This window comes from Pyxicephalus adspersus, chromosome 1 (genome assembly GCF_032062135.1).
Source record: "Pyxicephalus adspersus chromosome 1, UCB_Pads_2.0, whole genome shotgun sequence".
NCBI classification, from domain to species: domain Eukaryota; kingdom Metazoa; phylum Chordata; class Amphibia; order Anura; family Pyxicephalidae; genus Pyxicephalus; species Pyxicephalus adspersus.
Genome location: NC_092858.1, coordinates 13,613,701 through 13,641,562, shown reverse-complemented (window position 1 = coordinate 13,641,562; position 27,862 = coordinate 13,613,701). Strand labels below are relative to the sequence as shown.

Here is a 27,862-nt window from a genome sequence, read left to right as displayed (position 1 = left end):
TTTCAATGCCATATTAAATACGACCCTGTTGCCAGACCGTTTATTAAAACACCACATTTTCCCTAAGATATTATTTTAGCATTTTAATGGATGCAGCTGTTTAAACTGCAGACAAAGAAGGTGAAATGCAGCCCTTTTATCTTAAAGAACTCCGACAACATAAGCCAGCAGGTGCGTCAGTTTATCCAAAGAAAACCTATGGTTGCAATATCACTTCAAGTAACTAAATATAAATTGGAAATCGGTACTGAACCAATTTCGCTGCCTTTGCCGAGATCTACTTCTTAAAATGCTAATTTCTTCCCATGGGATGGGACCGCTCATTCATGACCCTGCAACCTTTCTCCACTATTTTGATTCCTCAGAATCACATTGCACGATTGCAGGTAACTTGCCCTCCCCACCCTTTGTCCCATCTCCTCTTCTTTTCTGATACCCTTTCAGGAGCTCTCCATGTTCTCCCAGTACTCTTCTGTTGATCTCGCAAAGCAGGGCATTGGATTAATTCCTCAAATTATGTTCACGATAGGAGTAGGGCAGCCACTCTTAATTGGTGGAGATGCCCTCGAATTTCTATATTTCCACTACAGGCAGATTGTACATCGGTTCCAAAACATTGGCTGTCTGGAAACTACCTCCTGACATAATATTGTCTACAGCCGACTTAGATTTCTGGCAATTATATATCCAAACCGGAAGCACAATATTTGTTAATGCCTTTTTGCAATGGGTTGCATTGAAATTTTATATTTCCACCACCCCTTTTTTCTTGTTTCATTGTTCCTATTGTCTTCAATTTCCATTTGTAATATTTTATAAAAATGTATTGAAACCAAAATGCTGATTTCCTTCCTGTCCTACTGATTCAATAGCTTCAATGGAGTCTTTGCTATTCAGAAGACTTTACTATGAACTTGCATGTTGGCTTTGAGTCTGTTCTGTAGAAAGTTGGCAAAGCACACATTGTAAGTAGAAGAATTCAATATTTATACATCCATTTCAGCTCTGAACATTGTTGCCATCTGGAAACATTACTGTCCATTATAAATAAATTCTCAAATGACTTTTGGACACAACAGACCAAAGCCTGGAGTCATACAGTATCCAGTCTCTGTATATAAAGTGTGGGAATGTGTGCAAAGCTTAGATCTGTGGGTCCACCAATGATAAAAAAAATCACAAATTATTATTTTCAATGCATGGCTCAGGAAGCTGCGATACACGTGCTATAGCCATGTGATGTGTATTTGGTCACAGTGTGATCAGATTGTCTCTGAAGGTCCTCAATGTGTGAATTCAGAATGTTCTCGAAGTCCTGAGCTCTTCTGTTCTCCTCCTGCAGGAATCTTTCTGCTGCCAGTAGGAAGGATTCTTCTTTTTCACACTGCAAAGTGAAAATACCTTTTAGTAAGGAATAATGCACGAGTCATGGTTGGGAGTCTATGGGGCAATATGGCTACAACAGATTGTTACCAATGTTTTAAATACACATGGACTCGATGAAGAACACATGGGCATGGTGCTCCAGTGTCCTGAACAATAATGTGCTACTAATATAGGAGGCAGAATAGGTAGACAGGAAGTGGCTAAAACATGCAAAAAAGCTGCAGCATAGACAGTGATTGGATGAGGAGGAAGATGACAATGACATTGAAGAAGGGAGGGGGCTGAGCTAAGTAATTGACTCTAAGGCTATATTAAAGCATACCTTATCCCAGAATTTTCACTTTACATAAAAGGGTAGACAACCCTTTTTATTTAAAGTAAAAATTTTATGCGTGTGTTTTTCCCAAGTGCAACATCTGGATAAAAAAAAAAAAAAAAAAAAAAAAAAAAGGTGCAGCACTGCCCCCCTACGTCACGCATCCCAGGAGGCTATTGGCTGCTCATTCTGCACATGCCCAAGCATCTTGGAGCCCTTTCATCAAAAGGGAAAAATGCGCAATGAGTTCGGCAAGTTTTTTTCCCCATCTACGCCAAGTGACGAAGAAAGAACAACCCAGAAGAAGAGAGGAGAAGATGGCGGCGCCTGGCGATCCCTCTGCATCGGCCCGAAGACAGATACCAGGACGCAGGACTAGATGGAAGAAACCTCCGGATGGATCGACTGCTCTGCGGGATTGAAGGTAAGTGAAGGTACTTCCTCTTTAAGGCTGGTAGCTGGAACAGACATTCCCATGCAACCCCTGGCAGCTGGCACCTTCACAGCTACTCACTCCCTGCACCATTGTGCTATTCCCTAAAGAACCAGCATTTGATCATCTTACAACTAGTGCTAGCTGGCAGTACTGAACTGCTCACTGCCACCCCAATTAATTCTCAATTTGCAGCCATGGGTTAGATACTACTGTACAAGATCTCAGATGAGAATCTGACACGTGTGCAGCAGCCGTCCAACATCGTTCATGGATCCATCCTGGCAGATTCAGAAATGATGGAAGATGAACAACCGCAATGGAAGTGAATTGGAGGGAGTGCAAAGGGCATCTGAAAATACGGGCCAATGGTAATGATAAATATGCAACCACTAATTTGGCTTTCTTTACTGTGATGACAGGGTCACATTAAATCAACGAGCTTAGTTTAGTTCCCGACTCAGGCATGTCCTGCCACCAAGACTGCCAGCCAAGAAGAACCCAACAATGCAAAACCCAGATAGAGAAAGTGTCCCAAAAGAATACCTACATACAATTCCGATTAAGTTTCACACAACAATAAATAAAAATTACTTACAGATGTAGAAGTCCGATCCAGCTGATCATACAACATTAGAGAGAGATCCATCTCAGGAAACTGGTGGCCAACTTGCAGACCCATCTCACCATTAATAACAGGTAAAATGGCTTCCAGGCAGCTCTGATCTATCAAAAGGCTCTGGGATGGCATTTCCCAGCTATTGTCACTCGGATTTAACTGGCAGGCACTGGGCAGCATTAAATTATTGCTCGTGCTGTTTTTTAGCAGTTTCGGCATCTTGAGATGGCTTTCTTCATTACATAATCTGAAATAATAGCATATGATTACAATGTAAGCTTTTATTGCAACAATTTCATGACCTACCCACAGCTATTAAATATTTGCTGAATAAATAGCAAGTTTTTCATGTGTGCAATGAAGAGGACCTTGAAAGCTGTAATGAAAACATTGACACAATCTATGCAAGCATAAAAAAAAAATTGTCTGTGCTGCATAATGGTGCTTTATTAATATCATAGAGGATAAATACACTTCATGCATTGCAAAGAAAACTTTCAAAGCTTATATTTTATTATAGCCAACTAGAAACTCAAATGAATATTAAAATTCCATTAAAGAAATAATAGTCTTTATAGAAAAAGCCATAAAAGTCATTGTGTAAAAAGTGAAATCTATAAAGCAATGGTTTGATGAGTGTAAAGTGGCCTGCACAAAGCTCTGACCTCAACCCTACTGAGCACCTTTCCGATGAATGGTGAGGGCAACTGCAATCCAAGGCTTCTCATAACATCTGGTCAAAGTTCTCCTAGAGAAACTCCAAATCTACTGAAAAGTATTCAGAGGAGTAAAAGATGGTATAGCCACGAGAATGGAGTCATCTCCATAATAATGTTTTGGGCAGCACGGTGGCTCAGAGGTTAACACTCTCACCTTAGAAGCCCTAGGTCCCAGGATTGAATCATGGCCAGGACACTATCTGCATGGAGTTTGCAGGTTCTCCCCGTGTTATTGTGGCTTTTTCTCACAATCCAAAAACATGCATTTAAATTAATTGGCTTCCCCCCAAAAATTGACCTTAGGCTGTATTAAAGACATATGACTATGGTAGGGACATTAGATTGTGAGCTCTTTAAGGGACAACTAGTGTCATAAATATGGACTTAGTAAAGTGTAATATATTGGTGCTATATCAATACTGTGTAATAATGTATCAATGTTCAAGGTTTTGGAATTGGATGTCCATGAAGATTATGGGGTCAGATATCCTCAAAATGTTGGAATTACCCTCACCATGGGTTTCCTCCTGCTTTATCTGTCCAATATATTCCCTGTACTTCTACAAATGGGACATCACCTGGGACGATGACCTGACATAGTTTGAGGCTCCTGCCTTTGATATTTTTCTATACAATTTAACTAGATATGAACCCCAGAATGGATAAGTGATGGCCTTTTAGGTTCTAATCCTAAAGGTTTATCGTCTAGGATCGTCTATCGGGTGTATGCAATATCTTTCACAGAAATAATAAAAAGACATTGTGAATAGCATTTCCTGTGCAAGTCTAAAAGCAGAGCACTCTAACTTGGGGTCCCATATTTTGTATTCCTTAGTATGGCTTCTATACTTTCAACATATCTTTTCATTACTTCTATGTATATTTAATTATCACGTATGCCCCTTGTGATCGCCGTTTTGCATAATGTAAGAATTACCTATGGAATGAATCACTCCCAAATACGTACAACAATAATTCTCCTATTGCTGTGTATATTACATCTCATATTTTTTCTTTTTATATGTATGAATATTTTTCTGAGACTATTTTATATCATTTCTATGTACAGTACCCAACTCTCTCCACAAATCCCCTGGGGAAGCCTGTAGGCGAAACACGTTGGAATACGAGACGTTATACCATGAATTTTTTCGGGATTTACACATTTAGGGACCCTCTGTATAGATACAAAGCCTCGTCTCCCATGAAGTTTTAATGGGAGTGACCTAGCTGCTTGATTTATGTGATGCAAAATTATGTGAATAGTTTTTTATTGAAAACACCAAAGTTTACCGTGAAATAAACTCAGCTTTTTCTCCTTTTTCCTTTTATATTAGTTTGTAGATCTGGAATGATTTGTGCCTTTGAATATGAATGTACCATTGTCCTTTAAGCAAAGAAAATACAGTTCTCTTTATGGCTTGACCCCTTAACCTGACATAGCCTTCTCTGCTCCGGATGTATTCTAACCTGAACTGGACAATTATAGCCCATGGTGATCTTAAGAGAAGATGCCCATATACTTTGATGGGCCCAACATGAGGGCACTCTAGAAATACCTTTCAGGTCTTCAGAGAACCACTTCTATAATTACTATATCCACAGCACACAGTATATTATATATGCTGGATAGTAAATGGATCCCCAGGCAACCTCCAAAGGAATGCTGGTTAAGAAACGCTGTTCTAATAGCATAGTGGTTCAGGGGTTAGCTCTGGCCTTTGCAGCACTAGGTCCCAGGTTCAAATCTCACCCAGGACACTATCTGCATGGAGTTTGCAGGTTCTCACCGTGTTTGCATGGGTTTCCTCCAGGTACTCTGGTTTCCTCCCACATCCCAAAAACATTCAGTTGGGTTAATTTGCTTCCCCCCAAACTGACCTTAGACTGTGTAAAGTCATATGACTATGGTAGGGACATTGGATTGTGAGACCCTTTAAGGGACAGCTAGTGACATGACTATGGACTTTGTACAGCGCTGCATAATATGTCGGCGCTATATAGTTACTGTATTATATTAACAACAATAATATTAATAGTAGAACCTTAACCAGAAAATGAAGACTGGTTCCACCAGTAGTTGGCCTTTCCATCAATGCCCAGATCTCCAGATAAAGAGAACCCTTCTACATTATACAGGCGGTGAATTGATCATAATTTTCATACAGAAATACAGATTTCCTTATTGTACCTTTACATAATGCTGACTCGTGTTGAAGGTTTATTAGTCCATTAATATGAAAGCAGAATTAGGTGGCAACAAAAGCATTAGCCTATGGTATAGGTGAGGAATAATAACATAGCATTCTATCAATTAAAAGGAACACGTCACAGACTAAGCCACATTTAATTGCTGCATGATTAATTGAGACACACAAACTCCTCACACTGCCAGCAGAAATGAATATAATAGAGTAATTACAGCTCCCGATGAAAGCGAAGACAAGTGTGACTAATATTGAAACCCATAAAAAATCTGTGGTCTGGGCTGTATTCATTATGATGGCATTCATGGGCTGGTGCATTGGACAGCAGGGTTGGGAGGAGGGGAGCCCTAAAATGTAAAGACTGTGATAACGGATTACCCATCTCTGCATATTTTATGACTATAGGTAGTGTCAATCATCCACAAAGCAAATTAAGCAAAAGCCTAAAACCTCATACAGACAACAACAATCAACACAACTCGTACAACAAAACGTACACCGCAGTGTTTTTGGTGAACGGACATTTTCTAAGGTAGAAAGGGTTCTGGGATTCACTGTGCACAGGGGATGGGATGGATTCTGCAGTGATTCTTTCTCATCCCGATGAAACTACCTCCATGAAGTTGTGTGCGACATAATACGAGTATACCAGTATAACAGTGACTGACACACCCTGAAGTTCAGGAGTTATGTAAAAGACACTAACTTAAATTACATTATTGTGCTGGTTTCACATGAAAATCTAGTGTTTGTACAGCAGTTCTCCGATATCCTTTATCAAGGGCGGATTGATGAACAACCGATTAGGAATCACTGTTGTGCACTGCTTTGGAGGAGAGCACAGCAGGGTGCCATTCTTCTCTCTCCATAAAGCAGCACTAAGCACTCGTCCATTCATCGGTCACTGGCAACAATCCCAAAAGATAAAGGCATCAATTTATGGAAACATGAGCAGTCAACAGAAGGCCTAGACATTGTCTTAGGTTTGGCAGTGGTGCCAACCCACAAAGGAGCTTACTCGTTGTACAATCGGGGTTGAAAAGGCGAAAAGAAGAGGTGCATATACCTTTTAAGAGGTATGGATGGAGAAGTACACATACTCAGGAATATGGCAAGTGGGGGGTATCACTTCTAGCCTAAATACAGCTCTGGCTGTGATGACTTTATAATTACTTTAAGTTCTGGTTTGTTCTCAGGTTTCGGCACAAAAAAAAAAGAAAAAAGAAGAAAAGGGCTGCATGGAGCTGTGAACACAAAATTTAAAAAATCCATTTTAATCTTAACAAACTCATAGTCTTTGTGAATTGCTGCATGTTGGAGTGCTCTTCTCCTGTTACACAATGATCTCCAAAACATTGTGTAATTAGAAAATGTCCCATTAAATTGTTCTGTTAAATGGCTTGAGTACCTTGGTACCTTGGGTGTGTTATGTACATTCCAAAAGTCTTCATATAAGAAGCCAGGATGTACCTCTGCCTATGCTGTTGCTCTTTTCAACTTTTTGCGGCATTTCCATAGTTCTAAAATGACAGCTGGGACTTAAATTATTCAAAAAAGATAAATGAGGGATCTACTAAAGAACCCTCACCCCACCTCATTTTTATTATCCCTTTTGATTGTCATTTTTATGGGCCTTTATTTTATTACTAAACTTTTTTTTTTATTACTGAACAAAAGTTAAGCAGTGATCAGGCCGATCTTTATTGTAGAAAAGGACAGGCGATGTCTCTTCTGCAATAAAACATACTTACCTGTCTTATCGCAGGCAAAGCACTGCATATGATGATGGATATCCTGGCATTCTCTGCGGTTGCTTGGACTGAAACTCCAGCGTTGCGTCATTACGGATGCAAAAAAAAAAAAAAAAAAGATGGCGGCGCAATGGGACAGGGACAGGTGAGTATTTGAAAAACTGCAGTCAGGCAGGTAAGATTATTATATTGCAGAAGGGATATCACCTTCCTTATCTCAGTTTATTATTTTTAGAGTTTAGTTCTGCTTTAATTTTATAATTGTGCTATATTATATAAAGTTGCACTTTTTGGAACCTATATGAAAACACACACAATGTATGTTTGTATTTTTTGTATAGGTCCTATTATGTGCACCTTTATATATTATGGCACATTTATAATAGCAATATCTATATATAATAAAAGATTAAAAATTTCTAAAACTCCCTTCACATCACAAAGCAATACATTTAAGTACGGAAAGCTTATTCCTGCACGTTCATTCTGTTTGTGTTGTTTAATAAAACCGCTGAATTGTTTTCAGTCTCCAATCTCTTCAACAATGATTAAAACTCCAAAAAAAACTAATATTAACAAAAACTCACATCGATTCAGAGCCCCGCAGACTTCTGCCTCTGATAAGAAGTTTATTTATTCCTTATTAGCAGACAGATTTGTTTAGCAGAGACAGCGTTCAGCACCTGGACTATCTCTGCCAAGCGCTGTGTGCTTATTAGCTTCTCAGAATGAAAAATGATCCCAAAACAATTTTATTAAACGGCTCATTCGTACCTGTCTGGGTTTTTGTCTGGGTTTCCAGCACAGGAAAATTAAGTTCTAAAAGTAGAAACTAATGAAAAGAAAAAAAAATAATTTAAAGAGATCTATGTATGTTTTAACCCAAAAGTCACCCAAATTTGACCCAAGATTAATAATTTTTAACTAAATTTAACAAATGTAATTCCTGGGTGAAATATCAATTGACCCCAAAGTATATATAAAGCCACAATGTTCTTTGGTTGTAGTAGAGAGAGGTTGAGACCCCTATTGTGTTATCTTCTGTGGTCTGATTTCAGCTGTGGAAATTGTTCACCCCGTCCTGGAGACAGCAGGAAATATGTCAAAGCAAAGGGTTTTTTTATTTCAAAGATTTGTCAAAGGTAACCCCATTGAAGGATTTTCCCTCATTTCTTGCTCAGATGACACCTTATAATTTTTGTCTCATTGGCAATGATCACAGGGAAAAAAGAGGGATGAATCCCCCCATAAACCAAGGTAAAAACATCTCAAAAGAGAACACATAGAAACAATAGAACAATTTGAATTCCTAATGTGCTAAATAGTCTATACACATATACACACACACATATATATATATATATATATATATATATATATATATACACATATATATATATACACACACATACATATTTATACCTGCAGTGGAAAACCAGTTGGCCGTTCCATGGCAGATAGCAAACTTCTGCTGGGGCAAACCACATAGCGGGTAACACTTTTGCATGTGGTTGCAGCTGCAGTCCAGTTCCTCCAAAAGCAACCATAAGGCCAAACGAGACTCGTCGCTGCTTTGAACTGCACTGCAATCCACCACAGCCATGTTAAAGAAATGATTCCCTGCCACTCCCATTCATTTGAATGAGAGAGTTTGGGGTAGTTAAGACAGTGGCAGAACAATCCAGTTGGGTGTGGGTGTGAAATGGGTCTTGCTGCAGTCACCAAGCCACTTTCCACTTTGTCCTTGCAGGCTGTGTAAGACGGCCCTACTTTATAGATTGAAAGCTGCTCGTTTCAGGAGCACCATGAGCCAAGACTGTATGATGACACTCTATTGAGGGGGTTGGACCATGACAGCCTTGGCTTACATAGTGGGGAGTGGGTTAGATGACACTGACCATCATTTAACCAGAATGACCAGTAAAACCTAGTGGAAAAAGGAATTACTGCGAAGGTCAGCATTGCCAAGATAGCTGCAACGTTGCAAGTTTAGCTTTGAAGCACCTATGTGTAGTGTTACAGGACTGGACGGTGCTATGTTAAGTAAATAAAATGAATACATTTATTGGCTTGCATACCTTTGCTGGTTTTCTTGGCTTTGCATTCCGCAGGTATCCATCTGCCATGGAGAATCTTTCATCCTCTCAGGCAACTCATCCAGCATTGCTTGTCCTCCATCACTGCACTTCACTGGTTGCTCCTCCTCTTCTGGAAAAGACCGACTGTATCTGGCATTGTGTGTGGTCTCTCCTGGACACTGTAATACCTACAGAATGTATTAGACAACTGATTATAATTATAGGGGCCAGCCAGATTACTCATTAATTATCACTTTAATATTAGTTACCACTTCATCATTATTATCAATGACCCAGGACCCGGTGATGTGATTTAGTATTGCCCATTTCTAGATCCTTGCTAGCCAGGTATTGCAAAAATCTTCCTTGATTCACATCTCAATTGTCCAACCAGCAAGCATATGATAAAGTGGAAAGTTTGTGATTCTTGTAAAAAGTCTGTTTAACTGTCAGCCGATTTAATGTTTCTTAAAAAACTCCTGAAATGTCCATTCAAATGCAAAGCCTAGTATTGGGGTATTCTGTACTTTATAGAGTGTATCACATTGGACAGCCTATTGTGAGAAATGGCAATTTTAAAAACTTCCCCAGGTGACAGGGTTATATTAGGATATACCGGACAGCTCTAAATTTAAAGTTAAACAGCTCAAAGAAACTATGAGCCAAGTGGAAAAGACGGCCCTGTCGATCTGTGCTACAATCCAAAATTTCTGAATGGGGTTTACAAATAGCATCTCCGAAGACAACATGAAGGAAGCTATGATTGACATCACTTCCAACTGTTCCACTTCATCCAGTATTCCTTTTACACTTTGATTTATCCTTCGTCTTATAAGTTGCACAGTCTCCGCTTTCTTTTCAAACAAAATTTTATAAGCAGAGGAATCAAGAAGCGATGAAAAAGATTCGGAAATGCGGTCCATTCACAGCGTCATACAACAAAGATGAAAGCCGCCAACCTGCACCTGCTGCAGGGATTTCTGGAGATACAAATGTTCAGGAGAACAAGTGAGGTTCTCAAGAAGCGTCTGACACCCGGCAATTGATCAAGCCTGTCTGTTTTTATAGCCATATAAATAAAAGCTGTACTTTGTAGGCCTTCCAGCTACTTCACAGACCGATGAATGCCAAGAAACATGACAGAGGATAGGCGAGGAATGGCGCGCAGCCTGTGGGAAGGGGTGGAGGAGTCCTAAGTCTCTCAGATATGTCAGATATGTCTGCTTAGGCATCAAAGACTTACATTTAGAAAAAATTGTACAGGAATATTCTATAGTGGCTGCTGAACCAAGTCCAGTTGCAGCTGGATCATGTTTTAGGATAACGGACAGCACTGCCTTTTTGCTTCAGGCTTAGTATGGTCTGTGTGACACAAGCATGGGAACAAGGTTGCCTATTGTATGGAAAAGGATAATATATATATATTGCAATTATTAAAGCACTTTCACATGTTGAATGAAAAGTGCTTGTATATTAAAGCAAAAAATGTATATTAGGGCAAAAAAAAAATCTGGAGTGCTGGTGACTTTATTATTAATATTATTATTATTATTAAACAGGATTTATTTAGAAGACAGAAGACGGGTACGCCAGTTTGAAAGAATGGGTTTTGAGAGCTCTTTTAAATGAGCAGAAAGTAGGAGCAAGCCAAATAGGATGAGGAATACCATTCCAGAGAGTTAGGGCAGCTCTAGAAAAGTATTGGAGCCGTGCGTGTGAGGAGGTTATGAGTGAGGATGTCATTATTAGGTCATTGGAGGAGAGAAGAGTGCGGCTAGGGAGTATTTTTCTATCAGGGCAGAAATGTAAGTGGGACAAGAACTGTGTAGGGATTTGAAGGCAAAGCACAGGAGATGAATTTCATTCTAATGTGAAATCGAAGCCAATGAAGAGAACTACAAAGAGATGCAGCAGGTGCGGAGGAGCGGAGGGAAGGATGGATAAGAGGAGCGGAGGGAAGGATGGATAAGTTATTGTTCTCTTTCCATGAACACAAGGCCATCAGTTCAAGCACTTTTCTTCTCCTATAGTCTGTTTGCTGTAAGAAGTGCATCCCTTTCACAGATATTGTATTTTAACGTCACCAATACGGACATTAGTAAGCATGGTTGCATATAGTTTCATCATCAGGGGATTGTTCATCTCTCATCAAAAAAAAACAGAGCAGGTAGGTTGTTTACCGCACAAAGGACATACCTCCATTCTGCAACAAATCAAATGTTCCTTTAAATTTGCAATCTTCTCTTTAATGTGCAGAGTTGTGCATGCGGAACTCAAGGTGTGATCCCTGCAAACCTGGCTGCCAGGAAAGAATGAACTCTTGTGTGCTTGAGTTATGTCATTTGGCCAATCAAGATGGCTGGTTAAAGAGGGGGTGATGAGGTCTGCATGCATGATGGAGTCAGTGTAATTAAAAACATTTGGATCAGGCAGGTAAGTTTGTTATATTGCTGAAGAGACATCACCTGTCCCTTCTGCAATAAAGAACCTACCTTCTGGCATTTTTTTCCCTTAAGGTTTAGTTCCCCTTTAATGGAACATTTATTTACAATGCCCATACATACCTGTGTGTTCTCCTGCTCCCTCACATGTAGGCCTCGCTCTAGTTCAGAGACTTTTTCTCGCAGGGACGCCATAGTGACATCTTGCTGGTTTAGCTTTGCAGTCAGGCCATAGATGTCGGCCTTCAGACCCTCCAGGCTACCATCTCCATCTTGTTTATTCTGGGGATCTTTCTCAGCCTGTAAAATGAAGCACAGTGTTATGAAGCTGGCTAAGTGCACATTTGTAAAGCACACTGCTGCTAGGAAAAAAAAAATCCTATGATAAAAAAAAGGGGCATACTCGATAGACCTTTTGGTTCTTTTCCTCTATCACTAATGTTTTAATGCTAATTGATGCTGGAGCCCGAGTCCAATTTATCAGGGAAGAGCGAGCGACATTGAATACGTTTCGTTTCCATTTGGCTCCGAACACACTTTTCCACCACTGTCATTATAGAACACCTGTTCTGATACATTTCTATAGTCAATGAATCTGATTTCAATATTTCAGTGGCTTTTCATAAAAATCCAAATGCCTTTTTAGAAAATAGAGAATAAAGAATGATGTACCCAACCATTACGGTGCTTGCAAATGTTTCAGAATGATTTGTTTTTGCTATACTAAATTATAACTTTGAAATATCAAAAAAAAATTAAGCATGTTTTTCAATCACCTGTGTACTCAATTATTTTGTCCCTATTTCATATGCAATTACCAATCCTAAAGCAAAAAGGCAATGGGGAGAGGGGGGTAAAGTGATGGACACAGCCAACATAAAAGACAAAAAGGGTGGAGAAGCAAGCAAGGAAGCAAAGCAACATTTCCTTTTTGAGTGGGCACCGGTATGCTCACCCCAGGCTATTCCTTTAGTAGTATCTGTCAAAGAGAGGAGAACCTTTGAATGTATTAAGGAAGTGAGCATGTAGCATCGACCTTCCCTGCAATGCAAGAACAATAAGCCAATGCATTTACCTTGTCTTGTCCGCAATGAGACATCTTCCCCCTCCTCTGAATCTGCTCTTTGTGCTTCGATTCCTTGTAGCTGAAAAAACAAAAAACAAAAACATGTTTTGTGCTGAAATACAAGGAGCAGGTAAAGGCATTCAATTTAATTGCTTCTCATCCAGCAGGGTTCTGTCAGTAAGCAAGCTTCCAATCCAATTAAACTGTGAACCGAGTGGATAGAGTAGAAACATCTCATTAGGTCTTAAAATCTTCCAATTCATTAAAGTGGACCTGTCATTAGAAGACAAATGCAGTTTGGGATGGGTAAGGTTTGACACCTTGTCTATTATTCCTATCAGCTGTGAATGTAAATCAATCAAAGTTCTAACAAAAGCCAAAGTATGTGCCCAGAAAATCCAACACAATCCAAAACTAGAGAATGTTTCGCTTTGCAACTTCCCGGGTTAGTCAGCTGGAAAGCCTTCCTCAGGTAAGTCCCGGGTGATTTTGAAGGAAATAAAAGGAACTGAGGAATAGAGTATTTTGTATCTTTTCACATTCAAGGTCTGCTGATGTCGTATTTGTCGTGATGCAGTTTTCCTACTGCCTTGGCAATGCTAGCAAACCAGCAGAGGCAGATGTAATCTGGTCAATATATTGGAGCATATCAATAACACAAAACTCTTCTACACCCTATGCTTTGTTAAAATGTGAAACAAAAAATGGATGAAGCTTAAAGTGAACCTGTTCTGCCTATTAAGTTTGGAAGGTAACAGTGCTGAACTGAAGGCTCCTAAAGGTTGTGATTGTGGATCCTGGACCTAGGAGGTAAATGAGGTTTTGATTACTGTTCAAGGCAGGATTAAAGGCTCACATCCCCTTGTGTTCTATTGTGAATGGCACCCCAGCTCACATGGTAATGCACTATGCAAATACTCCACAAGAAATTGTTGGTCCATTGGGATGAGCTTTGCAGGCTGCCTGAACATCATAAGTGCGTGTAAAATGGACTGCAATGCACCTAAATAGGGTGAACAGGCCTAAACACAATCCCACTTCATTATTTTGTCAAATGTCAACGCCTCTATTGCCTTTATTATTGTAGTCTAAGGTCATTTTTTAGGGGTAAGCCAATTAACCTCACCATGTTTTTGGGATGTGGGAGGAAACCGGAGTACCCGGAGGAAACCCATGCAGAAACGGGGAGAACCTGCAAACTCCATGCAGATAATGTCCTGGGTGGGAATCGAACCTGGGACCTAGTGCTGCAAAAGTCGGAGTGCTAACCCCTGAGCCACCGTATTGCCACTACATTAGCATTATCCATGCATCCTGCTTCCAGCATATACATATGAGGAGCCTCAGTATGACCATTTGCAGACTCCTTGCTTTACCTACATATGTTGCACCTCAGCTAGATTTGTGTTTGTCTGGGAAGCCCTAGATATCACACTCACATTTTACAGAGTACCTGGATTCTGGCTAAACCCATCCCATCCATTCTGGCTTAACCCAGGTATAGGATAGCCTTACTGGAAAGTAAAGGCTCTCACAATGGACCAGTTAATGACAAGAGAAGGGTTTAGCTGAAAGGTGACTGTGGTCTAATGCCTTCTCATGTTGGAAGTCATGACCCATAAATTTAGAACTGACCCCAAAGACATCGGGCCTAGGATTTAAAATGTAAATGCACGTTATCACGCAACTTTCAGTTTGACATTATTGGCAGGTTTTCAAACTAAAAAACTGACAGGTTTAACCTTAAAGAAATTAGCAGCAGTCTGCTGGTGGTGCTGCTAGATATCATATTGAACAGATATACTCATCCTGCCTCATTCTCTCAGTACATTATTATCTAACCACACAGGTCAGGATCAATGTCACCACTACTGGGAATAATCTGCACTGGCCATACAAATTATTTATTGAGCAAACCTAACTACAACATAACAATCAATTACTGATCATTCCACAGACAACTAAAATAATAGAATTTTGTTGCCTGGGTCACTGCCCTCTGCTCATTGTTTCTACTCTTTACCTCATTAAATGAGTCATTAGATAACTGCAACTAGCTGCCGCAGTGTGACGCAAATCTTACGAGTACTTTGCAGTGCTGAACCCCAGTGCAAACCTAATGATAGCCCCATACAAACATCTGCTGGAATGTCAAAGGATCATTTCCAGCGACGGGTGAATGAATGAGTGCTGTGCACATAGTGCCTTTCTGTTCTATAGACAGAGGAGGGGGAAAGATAAGCAAATGGCACCTTGCTGGTCTCTCCTGAATTCGAGTGAACAACAGTCACTCCCTGAATGGTTATTCACCTATCCACCATAGTAGTGTGATTAACGACATGGGGGGACTGCTGTACATGTCAGATTTTCAACAACCGTTTGTCTTGGGAATCATCTGATGTCTGTACATAGCTTAATGTGTGAGCCATTCCCACTACAACTTAAAGCAGACCACATCACCACATTTTTACTATTGTATAATTAGGTGGCTAACTCTTTAATAAAAATTTGAAATTTTTGAGGACCCCTGCCCTGCAGCAGTAAAGACTTAAGTGGAAACCCAGAGCCCCTTGGGATACAAACGTCACAGAATGCAGGGCTGGGGGCTGCTTATTATGTGCATTCCTGAGATTGGGCATGCATCATATAAGGGATTTCTTGGAATGTAAAAACAATTGCTGATTTCACGCATGGGAAGGCACAACACCACCTCAACTTGCACCTGTGCAGTGCAAATATCGGGGGGGGGGGGGGGGTAAAGCCAGAAGAAGAAAGAAGATAGCTGCACCCGTGTCCCGTCTGTGCTGGAAAAAAGAGAAGAGCAAAGACTAAACAGAACCTACCGCATGGGATCGAGGGCTTTTGAAATTAAAAATAAAAGTTCCTCTTTAATCTCACCCAAGACAAAGCTGTGTAATATTTAGCTATCAGCTGCTTTCACTACCTTTTCTGAATTTCCAAAAGGCTACCATGTTCACTCTGAATCAATTTTTATAAAATATTTTTTGCAAACCATGAAATCAGCCATACCTGAATGTATTTCCTTGAGTGTTCTGATCCGGAGCCTTATCTAGGTTTACCAGTCTTTGATCTAGCTCCGCCGCTCTCCGGAGATCATCATGTGCCTGGAGTTCAATTTTAGCTTCAGAGAGTTCAATTTCCATTTTCTGGATATAATAAAGCAGACAGTGATTTACTTGTAGATCAAACCATTACTTTCAATACTTCTAATCTATATAGCTGTAATCACATTTAACAGTTATGTAATGTTAATGACTTTTCACCATTAATTCAAGTGGCTTCTGTAGTTCATTTTTGGAATATCCTCCGGTAGAGCCACAAACCGCCCTGTAGACCCTAAATCAATATTTTAGTGTATTTTGTATTATGTCTTGCTGTATACAGTTTACAGGAAATCTTTTGTTTTATGCTGTTGCTTACCTGGAAAGTTACACACTAGGTCATGTTATTGACTCTCATTTGAATCGCAAGCTTCTTTAGTAATAAAAACTTCTAGCTGTGTTCAACCCAGAAATTTTTTTAAGCTGGGTAGAAGGAAATTGTAGGTGGGTGGCAGCCCCTATATTGTGACCTAACTCTTTATTAACCACACAAAAACAGCCCGGTGGTTACTGAAAAATGCTGGGTGGTGCGCCCAGCTGGTGTGTGTCCCCTAGCGTGCTCAATGTTTTCTCTTGCTGGCCCCTAGGTGACTACTTGTATGGTGGTGGCACAAAGACAGTTGGGAGGAACTTCATTGTGCAGCAGGAGAAGCAGGGATAGAAAAAAAAGCCAAATGCTAAAGAGTTTGCTGGGATTTGAAGACTTGTTCACACTGTATTTATAGTCTCCTAGTGAAAAGTGTAGTTTTTGAGATTTTTATGGCGGGGAAGAGAGCAAAAAAATGCATGAGACAAGACAAGAAATTATTCTAGGGGATCTATTATAATACCAATCATCCCTGATATAACCAAAAATGTGCGAGAAAAGAATTAAAAATATTTGCAACCAAGCACAAAGGTTGCAAAGAAAAGAAGCAAATCCCCCCTTAAGACGTCAGGTATCCTTTGCCTAGCCTAAAGCGCTGTACACATGCTTGATGTTGTTGCCCGAGCAAGCAAATGTAACAGCCTCAGGCAAAATATCTAGCATGTGTGCAGAAGTTCCCTGACATCTTCACAACAGTAAAGGATGACTGTTGTCATTTTGGATGGGGAAAGATGCAGCAGGGTGTCTCCCACTCATCCTCCTCCCTCTAATAGAACAGAGCAATCCACACTGCCACTAGACATAATCATGGATGATTGTTCCTAGTGACATAAGTTTGGCATATATTCATAGCTTTTGTGTAAATGTACTTTATGACCTCTTTATCTGACCATACACACATTCAATTATGATCCTGTTGAAAGTATGGCTGACAGATTCTGTGTGTTCCATCACCACATTACCTGGCAGTACATCTGATAATTCTTTAGTTCCTGCAAGAGGTGCTGATTTTCCTCCTTCAGCAAGTTTTTGCTTAATGTGATTTCTTTTACAGCAGACTTGAGATTTTCAATGATGACCCTGTCACTTCTGATCGTCTCCTCGGAGGCATCAAGCTGGCACCTCAATCTTCGGATTTCACTTTGGTTATTGGTAATGAGCTCATCCTGCAGCTGCGTCCTGCTTAAGAGCTGCTCCTGATAGCTCTGCGACTGCTTCTGTATTACCAGGAGAGAAACAAAACAATCACAATTACATACCGAATTCTTTATTGTGGGCACAATAATGAGACACCGAGCACCAATTAGACAAATAAAGCTGCAAAAGCCCGCTGCTACGGCTCAGCCAGTTGGAAGAATTACTGGAGAAGGGTCTGCGGATATGGGGGGACAAGACGCAGAGACAGGCTACGCAAAATTTAATTAAGATGTACATTTATGGAGCAAAACTGTAAAAAGTATTGCTCAAGGAATCCTATATTCCTCCAATAACTTACTACTGACTTCTTTACTCATGACACGCAAGGCTACAGGACTTTAGAGCTGCCCCGACTTTCTGGAATGGTCTTCCTCATCCTATTTGGCTTGCGGCCTTGCCTTTCTGCTCATTTAAAAGAGCACTCAAGAGCACCCATTTTTTTTAAACTTTCCTATCCATCTTCTTCAGTCTTTTGAAACCCTCAGTACTCATCTACCATTCCATATCCCCCCTCCTATTATGTGTTAGTTCCCCCACCTCCTAGATTGTAAGCTCTTCACGGCAGGATCCTCTCCTCCTCCTGTGTCACTGTCTGTGTCTGTCTGTCCTTTGCAACCCCTATTTAATGTACGGTGCTGCGTAATATGTTGGCACTATATGAATCCTGTTTATTACCAATAATAATACTTTTTATTTCAAATGGGACTATTTTTACTGCATATGTTTTATGGGACCAAAGTTTGGCCATGGTGCAGCCAATGCTCTGGGGGGCCCCACTGATGCATCACTGCAGCCCAACGTTTATACATTACAGTGTTCTCCCCTAGCCACTTATAGCTGGGCGCACCTCCCGGCACTTTTCAGTAACCACCTGGCTGTTTTTGGGTAGTTACAGTTTTTAGGTCACAATACAGGCCCACCCACTTACAGCTTCTTCTAACCGAGCTAATAAAAAAAATTGAACTTTTGGAACAGCCTGAGATTCTGTATTTACATCAAGGGTGCTGAGGGTATGTGCAACATTTTCCTAATATCCCAGCAACTGAAATATTCTGTTTATGAAGCAACCACGCCCTTTGTTACATACTTGGCTTGGCTCTGGAAAAGTGGAAGCTAGGTTGTTCTGTCAGTCATTAGCCAACACAACTATGTCTATAGGTTGGTGAAGCACACAGGTTTAATTCACTACAGAACCGCAAGTAAACTTTGTATTAATAGGATAGATGAAGGAATGCAGAAAACAAATAGCTGATGATGTGAACGTTAATATTTATTACTACAGAAGAGGCTTCTGCTCCTTATAAAAAGCCTACCTGTATGACTTTGCCAAGACAAAGAAAAACAATTTTCACTAAGTGCTAATGCTCATGTATCACCATGTCCACAAATCGTATTTTAAATTGGCCATCATCCAAGCAAGGCTAAAATTAAATAAAGAATAAAAGAAATCCAATTTCATGAAGGAATTGAAGGGTGTCAGTTAGCCTGTAATGCAAAGCTCAAACTATTATTTAACCATTTTGGTCACACTGAAACTCTATGACTACAGACTGAAACCCCTGCTCAACCTAGATGCTCAGGCTAAAATTCCAAACCAATGCTTTGAATGGGAAAAACTATCACAAGGTTAAAATAAAACACAAACTAATGGAGCCGAACTGCCACTATGTATAAAAATTCTGTATATGGATAATAACATTGGATGTACACTAAATGGCCAAAGTCTGTAAACACGTAGCCATCACACCCCATTGTGTTGGTGGAATATCAGATTCCAAAATATGAACATTATTTGGAGTTATCATTCTCCCTTCCACTTGGCAGCTATAACACTCTTCTTGGATAGCTCTTCAAAGGCTTATGTTCGAATCTGTGACAAAAGAACATTTCATAGTTCGGGTACCGATATTGAACTAGAAGACCTGGTTAGAGGGAGACGTTCAAATACAGATGTGGCCTAAATTGGGTTCCTTTGCAGAAATGGCTTGGGGACACTTACCGAATAAACTTTTGGACCTGTTGGCTGAGGAGCGTCTGGGGCCTCCTGCAGCAGAACTCTTTGCACCTACCTATGTCTACTGACACTAGTTACTGGTACACATATTTTTGAATGAGGCATATAATTAAAGCCCTGTACAGACATCAAATGGACATTGCCAGAAACAAGCTTTTTTGTTGCCTTGCTCCCAGTGATGAATTAAGAAGTCCTGTGCACACCACACCATTCTGTTCTATGGGGTTCAGAAAGAGGAGAACAAATAAGCAGCATGCCCACTATGCTCTCTTCCACAGTGAATAATGACTGTCCCTGATCATTTATTAATGAACAACATCAGAGGAGCGCTGTACACATCTCTGATTTTTTACACATGTCTGATGCGTGTACAGAGCCTAACTGCATGAACACACTTGACCTTCTTATCTGTCTTTAAACAGTGCAGCTGGAACGGTCTGTCCTACTTGGGTTGCTCCTTACTTTTTTTTCTTTTACTTACATCTTTTTAAACTTGCCTACTCCTCTTCTTCTGTCTCTTAAAACCCTCACTACTCCATATCTCCCCTCCTATTGTATGCTGCTTCCCCCACCTCTTAGATTGTAAGCCTTTCGGGGCAGGGTCCTCTCCTCCTGTGTCACGGTCTGTATTCGTCTGTCATTTGCAACCTCTATTTACTGTACAGCGCTGCGTAATATGTTGGCACTATATAAATACTGTTTATTAATATTAAAAATAAAGCATACCTGGAAAAAGTCACATTTTTCTTGTAGATCATTCCTTTTCTCAGCCAATGCCTTCAAATTATTCTGATAAAGCAATCTCTGCTTCTCCCATTGCTGAGCATGGGTTTTATACTCCTGTTATTGAGAGATCAGAAACACTCTGTATTAAACTCCCACATTCGAGACACATAGCCTGCTGGTATCTAGACAAACTTCTTTCCACTTTAGCCAACAGTAATCTGAAGATTGGATGCCATGACTTGGTGCACTTTGCACTGCACTGCTCCTCACATTATGGAATAAACATTTTAGTCTGGTAACTTAAAATGTTCAAAGCAAATGTGAATAATTTATGCACACGATGCCGGTAATTACACCGTAAATTAGAGCACATTGAACCCTTTTTTAAATTGCTGCACTCAGAAATCACTGTTTACTCAATGAATCAAAGCTATCACAGCCAACAAACAACAAACTACCCGAGAAACGGCTCTGGTAGACCACAGGGATTCATTGCATTATATTAGTGAGAGAAACTGTGCACCAGAAGATATTTTTTATTTACAGCACAGAGACTGAGATGAAGCAACCCCACTGGAATTAATGGGCCATCACAATACAGAGCACAGAGAGTGGAAAACAAGGAGGCTGACAGTTTTATGGCCTACATACCAAAAATACAGGATTAAAATGGGAATTATAGTAGTTATAGAGTTATAACGTCCAACTCCAGACAAAGAACTGAAGTGGTCCCCACTATCTGGGTAAAGAAATGTGTGCGGAGTAAGGCTTAAATTTTCCTCCATAAGTTTGCAACATGCAATAGACCTGGTGTGCTTAGTGGTGCAGCATTATGCCTTGTCATCCTTTTCTAAATATTATAGTCAGGGCTCACTGGTAAAGAGGACCTGTACTGGAAAAACAAAAAGAGGTATGACTAATTGGGAACAGAGACATATAGAAAGTAGTGCCAATTCACTGTAATGTCTCTTGTTAAAAAAATCAAAGTCCTGGCGGCTTTTTGTCGTAACTCTACACTACACCGTGCACGGGCCATGTAGTACTCAGCTCTGCCCTACGTGCGGTGGTGCTGCATACAAAGCCAATCGCTAGGAACAATGCAACTCCTGCGCATGCACAGGGTTAGATCATCAGTGGTCATTAAATGGCTAAAGAGGATCATTGTGCTTTCACAAGTCCAAGGTCGAAGCAGTGATAAAGATGGTGGCTTACTACATTGCAATGATGACATCTTGGACCTGCCATTCCTGCAGGGGAGCTGCACACAGGTAAGTCTGTACCATAATCAACAAGTATCAATTATATGTGCATAATTGATGAATATGGCCACCGGTGAGTACAGTTCCCCTTTATAGCATTAAAGCAGTCAAAATTGGATACTTATACCAATCAGTATTTCAATCATTCCCCTTATTGGCACTGAATATTAAGTGATTGTTTTTTAATGCATGATTGGAAGTAAAACTTAAAAATGTCAGAGAAAGTGTGAACAGGACAACTCTGAATTCCTGACCTATTTATTTACACCTATTGAACGAATATACATGAACACCGCTGAAATCACTAAACGCAGCCAATAAAATAATGAACATCTAGTACAGCAAGCTTTGGATTTTCCTAAATTTAATTGGGTATGTTAGATGCAAAAAGGCTAAATTTAAACAGGTTTACACAAGGATAAGGATACTGGAATTAGTAAATCTTATGGTCTGAAAGGAATGTCTCCTAAAAAAAATATTAATAATAAAGATCCCCTCCTCTTAGATTGTAAGCTCTACGAGGCAGGGTCCTCTCCTCCTCCTGTGTCACTGTCTGTATCTGTCTGTCATTTACTCGTATTTATTGTACAGCGCTGCATAATATGTTGGTGCTATGTAAATCCTATTATAATTAATATTAATAATATTCCTTGTCCAGGAGTTTCAGGTTTGTGAAGTCTTAAGTATTTTAGATTCCAATCCCTATGCTGGATTCAATGCATATAAAAAATACGTTTCATTCTGACACCCATTGGCAAATTAACAAAAGAGCCAATAGTAACTTCTGCATCTTCCAATGAATATTGGGACAATATCAATATCAATGTCACATCAACACTTTACTTAACCCTCCGGACAGATCGGGCGCCGCACTCACCTCTAGCTTCTGGGACAGACACATCAGCTCAGACTGGCTTTTCTCCTGGCTTGGAATGACAGCAATGGGTTCGTTCGGATTGTTCACATAATAAAAATGGAGCTTTTCATAACTTTTCTTTAGCTTAAACAGCTAGAACCATGATAAGAAAAAAGAAAAAAAAACTTTGGATTATTCAACATAGATTGCAGTGTCTTTCCAGTAGAAACCCAGAATCCCTGTTTTCACTGAAAAGTTTACTGAAAGCAATTAAAAGGTGTACAGAGGGTTCATTGAGACTATTTGTATTTTAACAGACATTCTTCCAGTTCTATAATCTGAAACGTGGGCTATATATATATATATTTACCATATCAGTCCTACATACCAAACAGTGCATGTTGAATAATTTTTTTTTTAAAACTATTTGAGCTGCTACATGAATATTTTCCTAATAGCTGAGCGACATCTTGTGGCCATTTGTAAAAACAGTGTATAGTACAATTTCATATACTTTGTTTCAAAGAGAACTGAATAAAAAAATAATAATATTGTTGCATTATTTGTTATTACAAAAATACAATTTCCCAGTTATTCAAGCCTTTAATTTGCATTATTTATTAGGAACGCAGCAGTTTTAATATTGCATCTAAAGGAAGAATGTGCAGCTAGGACAAGGTGACAATACTGCAGCTGAATGTATCCAACTATTGTTACCCTAGGTCAGGAAGTGTCTGTGGATAAACCTTTATTGTATGAATAAATTTAAAGGAGGACATGAAAAACAAAGGAATATAGTAAATTATTATGGAGATAACCTAAAATAAACCCTAGGCAAAATTACAAGCAATTTTTTTTTATATTGATCGTGCGCGTATGTAGTAACGCACTTTTTTTTTTAACCAATCAGTTTCTATGGATATCTTTGCATTCCTTGAAATGAATGCACAGTGCATGGCCCTGTTTTTGTATCAGCATCCTACAGGCGGGTGAAAGGCTCCCTGCTGAAGGCACAGGACAACTTCTGCATAGGTTTGGTGTATGGACTCCCATCATCAGCCCATAATACAAATATATATATTTTTTTTTTTACCAGGGAGCAGTTAGCTTACATGTACTTGGTTAGAATAAACTAAAAAGTGCCGTAAGAGATTGTCTACTAATTTGAAAGACCCAAAAGGATATGGCTATACCCCTATACATCCAACCTTATTGGTCCTGGACTACTTTCCTCCTGACTGGCGTGGAAAAAAAAAAAAAGACACTTACAATATGTATATAGGTTCAGTGTTTGGTTTCGGCTGACATAAATGCTAAACTGTGGTTGTGGTTCCAGGAACTCATGAGAGGGGTCTGGATAAATCAGCCGTTCAGCTATCCAGTTATATAACTTTTTCACTGAGCTGCCTGCAGCTAAACAATACTTACATAACGTTTAAACAAACTTCATAGGGCCCCCTGACTTGCCATGAACACAGACCAATGTTACAGCCAAGATTCCTAATCAGATTTAATATTCCCAAATCGCTTTATTTTAACCCCTGGAATACAAGCTTGTAAATTGCATTTCTTGCTAATTCTTATGGTCAGACTAAAAGGTAAAGACCTCACCTGAGATTTCAGATCTTCAAGCTGCTTTTCATAGTTCTGGACAGTTTCTTCCCGAGACCGATCAGCTAATTCCAGCTTCCTAGTAAGAATTCCAATCTGTAATTGAGAATGTCGCTTGTTAGTAAAAATATAGCTGCCTTTATCTTCTACAACAAACACTACACAAAGCACACACATGTGTGTATGTGTGGTTGTCTGGCGATTTTTGCAGCTCCTTTCTGTGTAAGGCTACGTACATACATGCAATAATTATCGTTGGAAACTAACGACTAAGGACTGATTGTTCGATAGTCAATAACAAAAAAAGTGCACAATGATGCAGATGAAAGGATAATGTCGCTGGAAATGGCCGTCCTGGCAGATCTAATTGGGCGAAGATCCTTCGCTATCTATTGTGTGTATGGTCGTTCAGTGATCGTAGATTGTTCTGTGATACACTTTCTCACGTACACGTCACTTCCTGCATCATTCAAACGATCTTTATCTAGTGTGTGTACATTATTAATGGATTATATTTGAACGATCGTATCATTTCAGCATGTACAGAATCTTGCACAATACTATTGTTCAAAATAATAGTGAATAATCGATTATTGGTCGTTAATCGTTTGTTTTCTAAAGACAATTATTGCACGTGTGTGTACCTAGCCTAGAAATTTTAATTTTAGGCTTTCTTTGTTTGTAGTTGGTCTCAAAGAAGCCATGAATTCCATACTATGCAATGATGCTGGCCAAAAAGTCTCAAGCGGATATACAAGGTTAGTACTGAATGGTTTTATAATAATGGATAACATCGGTGCAATACACCAGTTGTTCTGGATGTACAGCTAGCCATGGTGCAGAAAGGAATGATCTGCATGACCCTACCTACTATCATGAGATGACAAAAGAACCCCCTTCTTTTTGGAATATGTGGGGAAATTACTCATAATTACATTCTGTACAAAATGTCTATGCTTTGCTTCTCACTGGTCCAGTGGATGGCTAGAGGATTCGATTAGGTTCCTTCTATACTTGCCATAACCTTCTGAATTATACTTTTTTATGTTTATTAAATTATATATATTTGAGTGAGATCTGCTTGAAGCTGTGCTTTTGAAGTGGAACTAAAGTTCTATTTTGAAGTTTGTATGATCAGGCAGCTTATTATTGCACAAAGGGATAGGCTACGTTCCTTCTGCAATAATATTTGCTGCCTGATCACTCCGGGTGTCAAAACTGAGCTGCATATGATCCCAACACACAATATGTCATCCCAACATGGAAAATCAAAGACCAAAATTTGCTGTAGGAAGAAGTGAATGAAGATGGCGATGTCCTGGGCTAGAATGTGTTAAGATGAATCATGCACATTCACTTGAAAGCACACCTATCATCAAAATGTCAACATTATGTAAAAGGGTCGCTTTTCCTTTTTCATAAAAGAAAAAAATTAATTATATATATATTTATATATACATATATAATATGAAGACCTTTAATGTATATGCCCCAGGTATGTGGTGGTGGGTGTCCTATACATTACAGAAACCTTACATTGATTGAGTCTACTGAACAGCCGCCCTCCCTCCCCTCCTTACCTCGCTGTCTTTCTGATCCAGCTCGGTTTTGGTTCTGGTCAGCTCCTTATCCTGCACCTCCAGTCTCTGCTCCAAGATATGGACTTGTTTCTCCCAATGTACCTTCCTACTGTTCACCATTATGTCAATCTGCTGCATCAGCACCTCCAGATCGTTTTCACAGGATAAATCACTGCAAGGAATAAAGCAGAATATAAAGTGAGACTCAAGCCAATAAATCTTGTTTTAGATAAAGTTTGGAAAGTTAGTACTTCTGTCAGGTTGTTACTGCTGGACATATTTCAGCTGGGGAGATTTTCAAAGACTACCTGTTCTGGTGACTACACAGGAAATGAGGAGGGGCCAGCTGTCCCTAAATTTGAGTTCAAGCCTTCCCACACAGTTCTAAGTCCCACAATTGTTAAATATTGCATATACTAATGGCGAGTGAGGCTCTGTCATATGATAGATGAATAGCAGGGAGTGTGGGGGTTTAGACTCAACTGAGGGCAAGAGGATCATTCTTAAGATCCACACAAGCAAACCTGAACTTCAGCACCACATATAAAATAACCGTACTATGGTGGGAGAAGTTACCAAAAACAAAATTCCTACCTGTAAAGTAATTCACTAAGTAGAGAAAGTAACCAAAAGTTACAGTGTTGTACCTAAACCACACATTACTACCTAAACCACACATATTACTACCTCAGAAATACACACAGCCTAATGAGTGGTGTACCCTGTTCTAGCTAGGTATAATATTGTACAATACCAATTTGGGTTCTCCACTATTATGGCAATGACATCCCAGCTTGGGTACAGTATGCGTATAGAACTTAGGGTACGATACCCTCATAGTAGTAACATCCCAGTTTGGGTACACAACTCCTATGGTCCTTAGGGTACAATAACCTTATAGCAGTAACCATCCTAGTTTGGGTTCATCACTATCATAGTAATATCCCACTTTGGGTATACTACCCTTGGGGTACAATACCCCCATGGTAGCAATTTGGGTTCACCACTATCATAGTAGTAACATTCCAGTTTGGGTACACAACTCTTATGGTCTTTAGGGTACAATAACCTTATGGGAATAACTATCCTAGTTTGGGTTCAGCACCATCAAAGTAAAATCCCAGTTTGGGTATACTACCCTAATGGTACGCCCAGTTTGGGTTCTCATTTGGGTATACTAATCTCATGGTAGTTTGGGTACGTTACTCCCATAGAAGTAAAATCGTACTAGTGGGTACTCTACTCTCATAGTAGTGACATCCCAGTTTAGTTACAATGCTCTCATGGCAGTAATATCCCAGTTCTGGTAGAATACCTAAATAGTACTGACTTCCCAGTTTGGGTACTCTGAGTACACTACTTACATGGTACTAACATCCTGGTTTTGGTTCCATACTTTTGTGGCAGTAACATCTCAGTTTGAGTACACCGTTATATGTCAGTTTGGGTATACCACTCATGGTAGTGACACCCTGGTATGGATACAATACACTTGTAGCAGTATTATTCCGATTTGGTCCTCTACTCTCATAGTAGTGACATTCTGGACTGGATACTCTACTATCATGGTTTGGGTACACCACCCTTGCAGTGATAATGCCTTCATGACATGATGTAGGGTTGGCTCTTGGTCTAATTTGCACACTGCCATCATGACGGCGAGGGTACAGACTGCTGGTGTTCTACATGCCAGGTGCTAAACCCTCCATGGAACATACACTGAGCTATATACAGTATAAGAGCTAGGAGATAGTAACTTACCCCATTGTCTTCTGGACCTTCTAACAACGGCTGGATTGTCTTTATTTGGATCTCCTGCCTATGATACAAAGAGAGATCAGCATAAATCTTTTCCTATTGGTAGATTTGGCCTGCCACATGATATCATCACTTCTCATTGGACAGTGTAACATAGGAATAATCAGGGTAATTATTAAAATATTTTTTCTGCAAAGCAGTCACCAGGCTCCATCATACAAACTTGTGTTGGGTTTTGCAGAACAATACATCAATCTCCCTGCACTTAGCACCGAAAGAATGCCAAAGTGCAGCTACTCCTTCCTGGCATACCGAAAATTGTCATGAATATGTTAAAATGTGAAAAGAGAATATCT

General features: G+C 39.7%; 1 protein-coding gene across 1 annotated transcript; it reads right to left on the bottom strand.

Moving 5' to 3' along the window:
* Window positions 1–969: 969 nt before the first annotated feature.
* On the bottom strand, window positions 970–27,572 carry DEUP1 (deuterosome assembly protein 1). The gene is made up of 12 exons (XM_072428886.1): window positions 27,510–27,572; window positions 25,749–25,920; window positions 24,169–24,264; window positions 22,579–22,710; window positions 20,443–20,556; window positions 17,468–17,722; window positions 16,047–16,183; window positions 13,026–13,095; window positions 12,074–12,250; window positions 9,510–9,697; window positions 2,734–3,001; window positions 970–1,384 (listed from the first exon to the last, which is right to left on the bottom strand). The coding sequence occupies exons 1-12, from the start codon at window positions 27,512–27,514 to the stop codon at window positions 1,205–1,207; spliced, it is 1,794 nt and encodes a 597-aa protein (XP_072284987.1). The 5' UTR covers window positions 27,515–27,572; the 3' UTR covers window positions 970–1,204.
* Window positions 27,573–27,862: the final 290 nt, after the last annotated feature.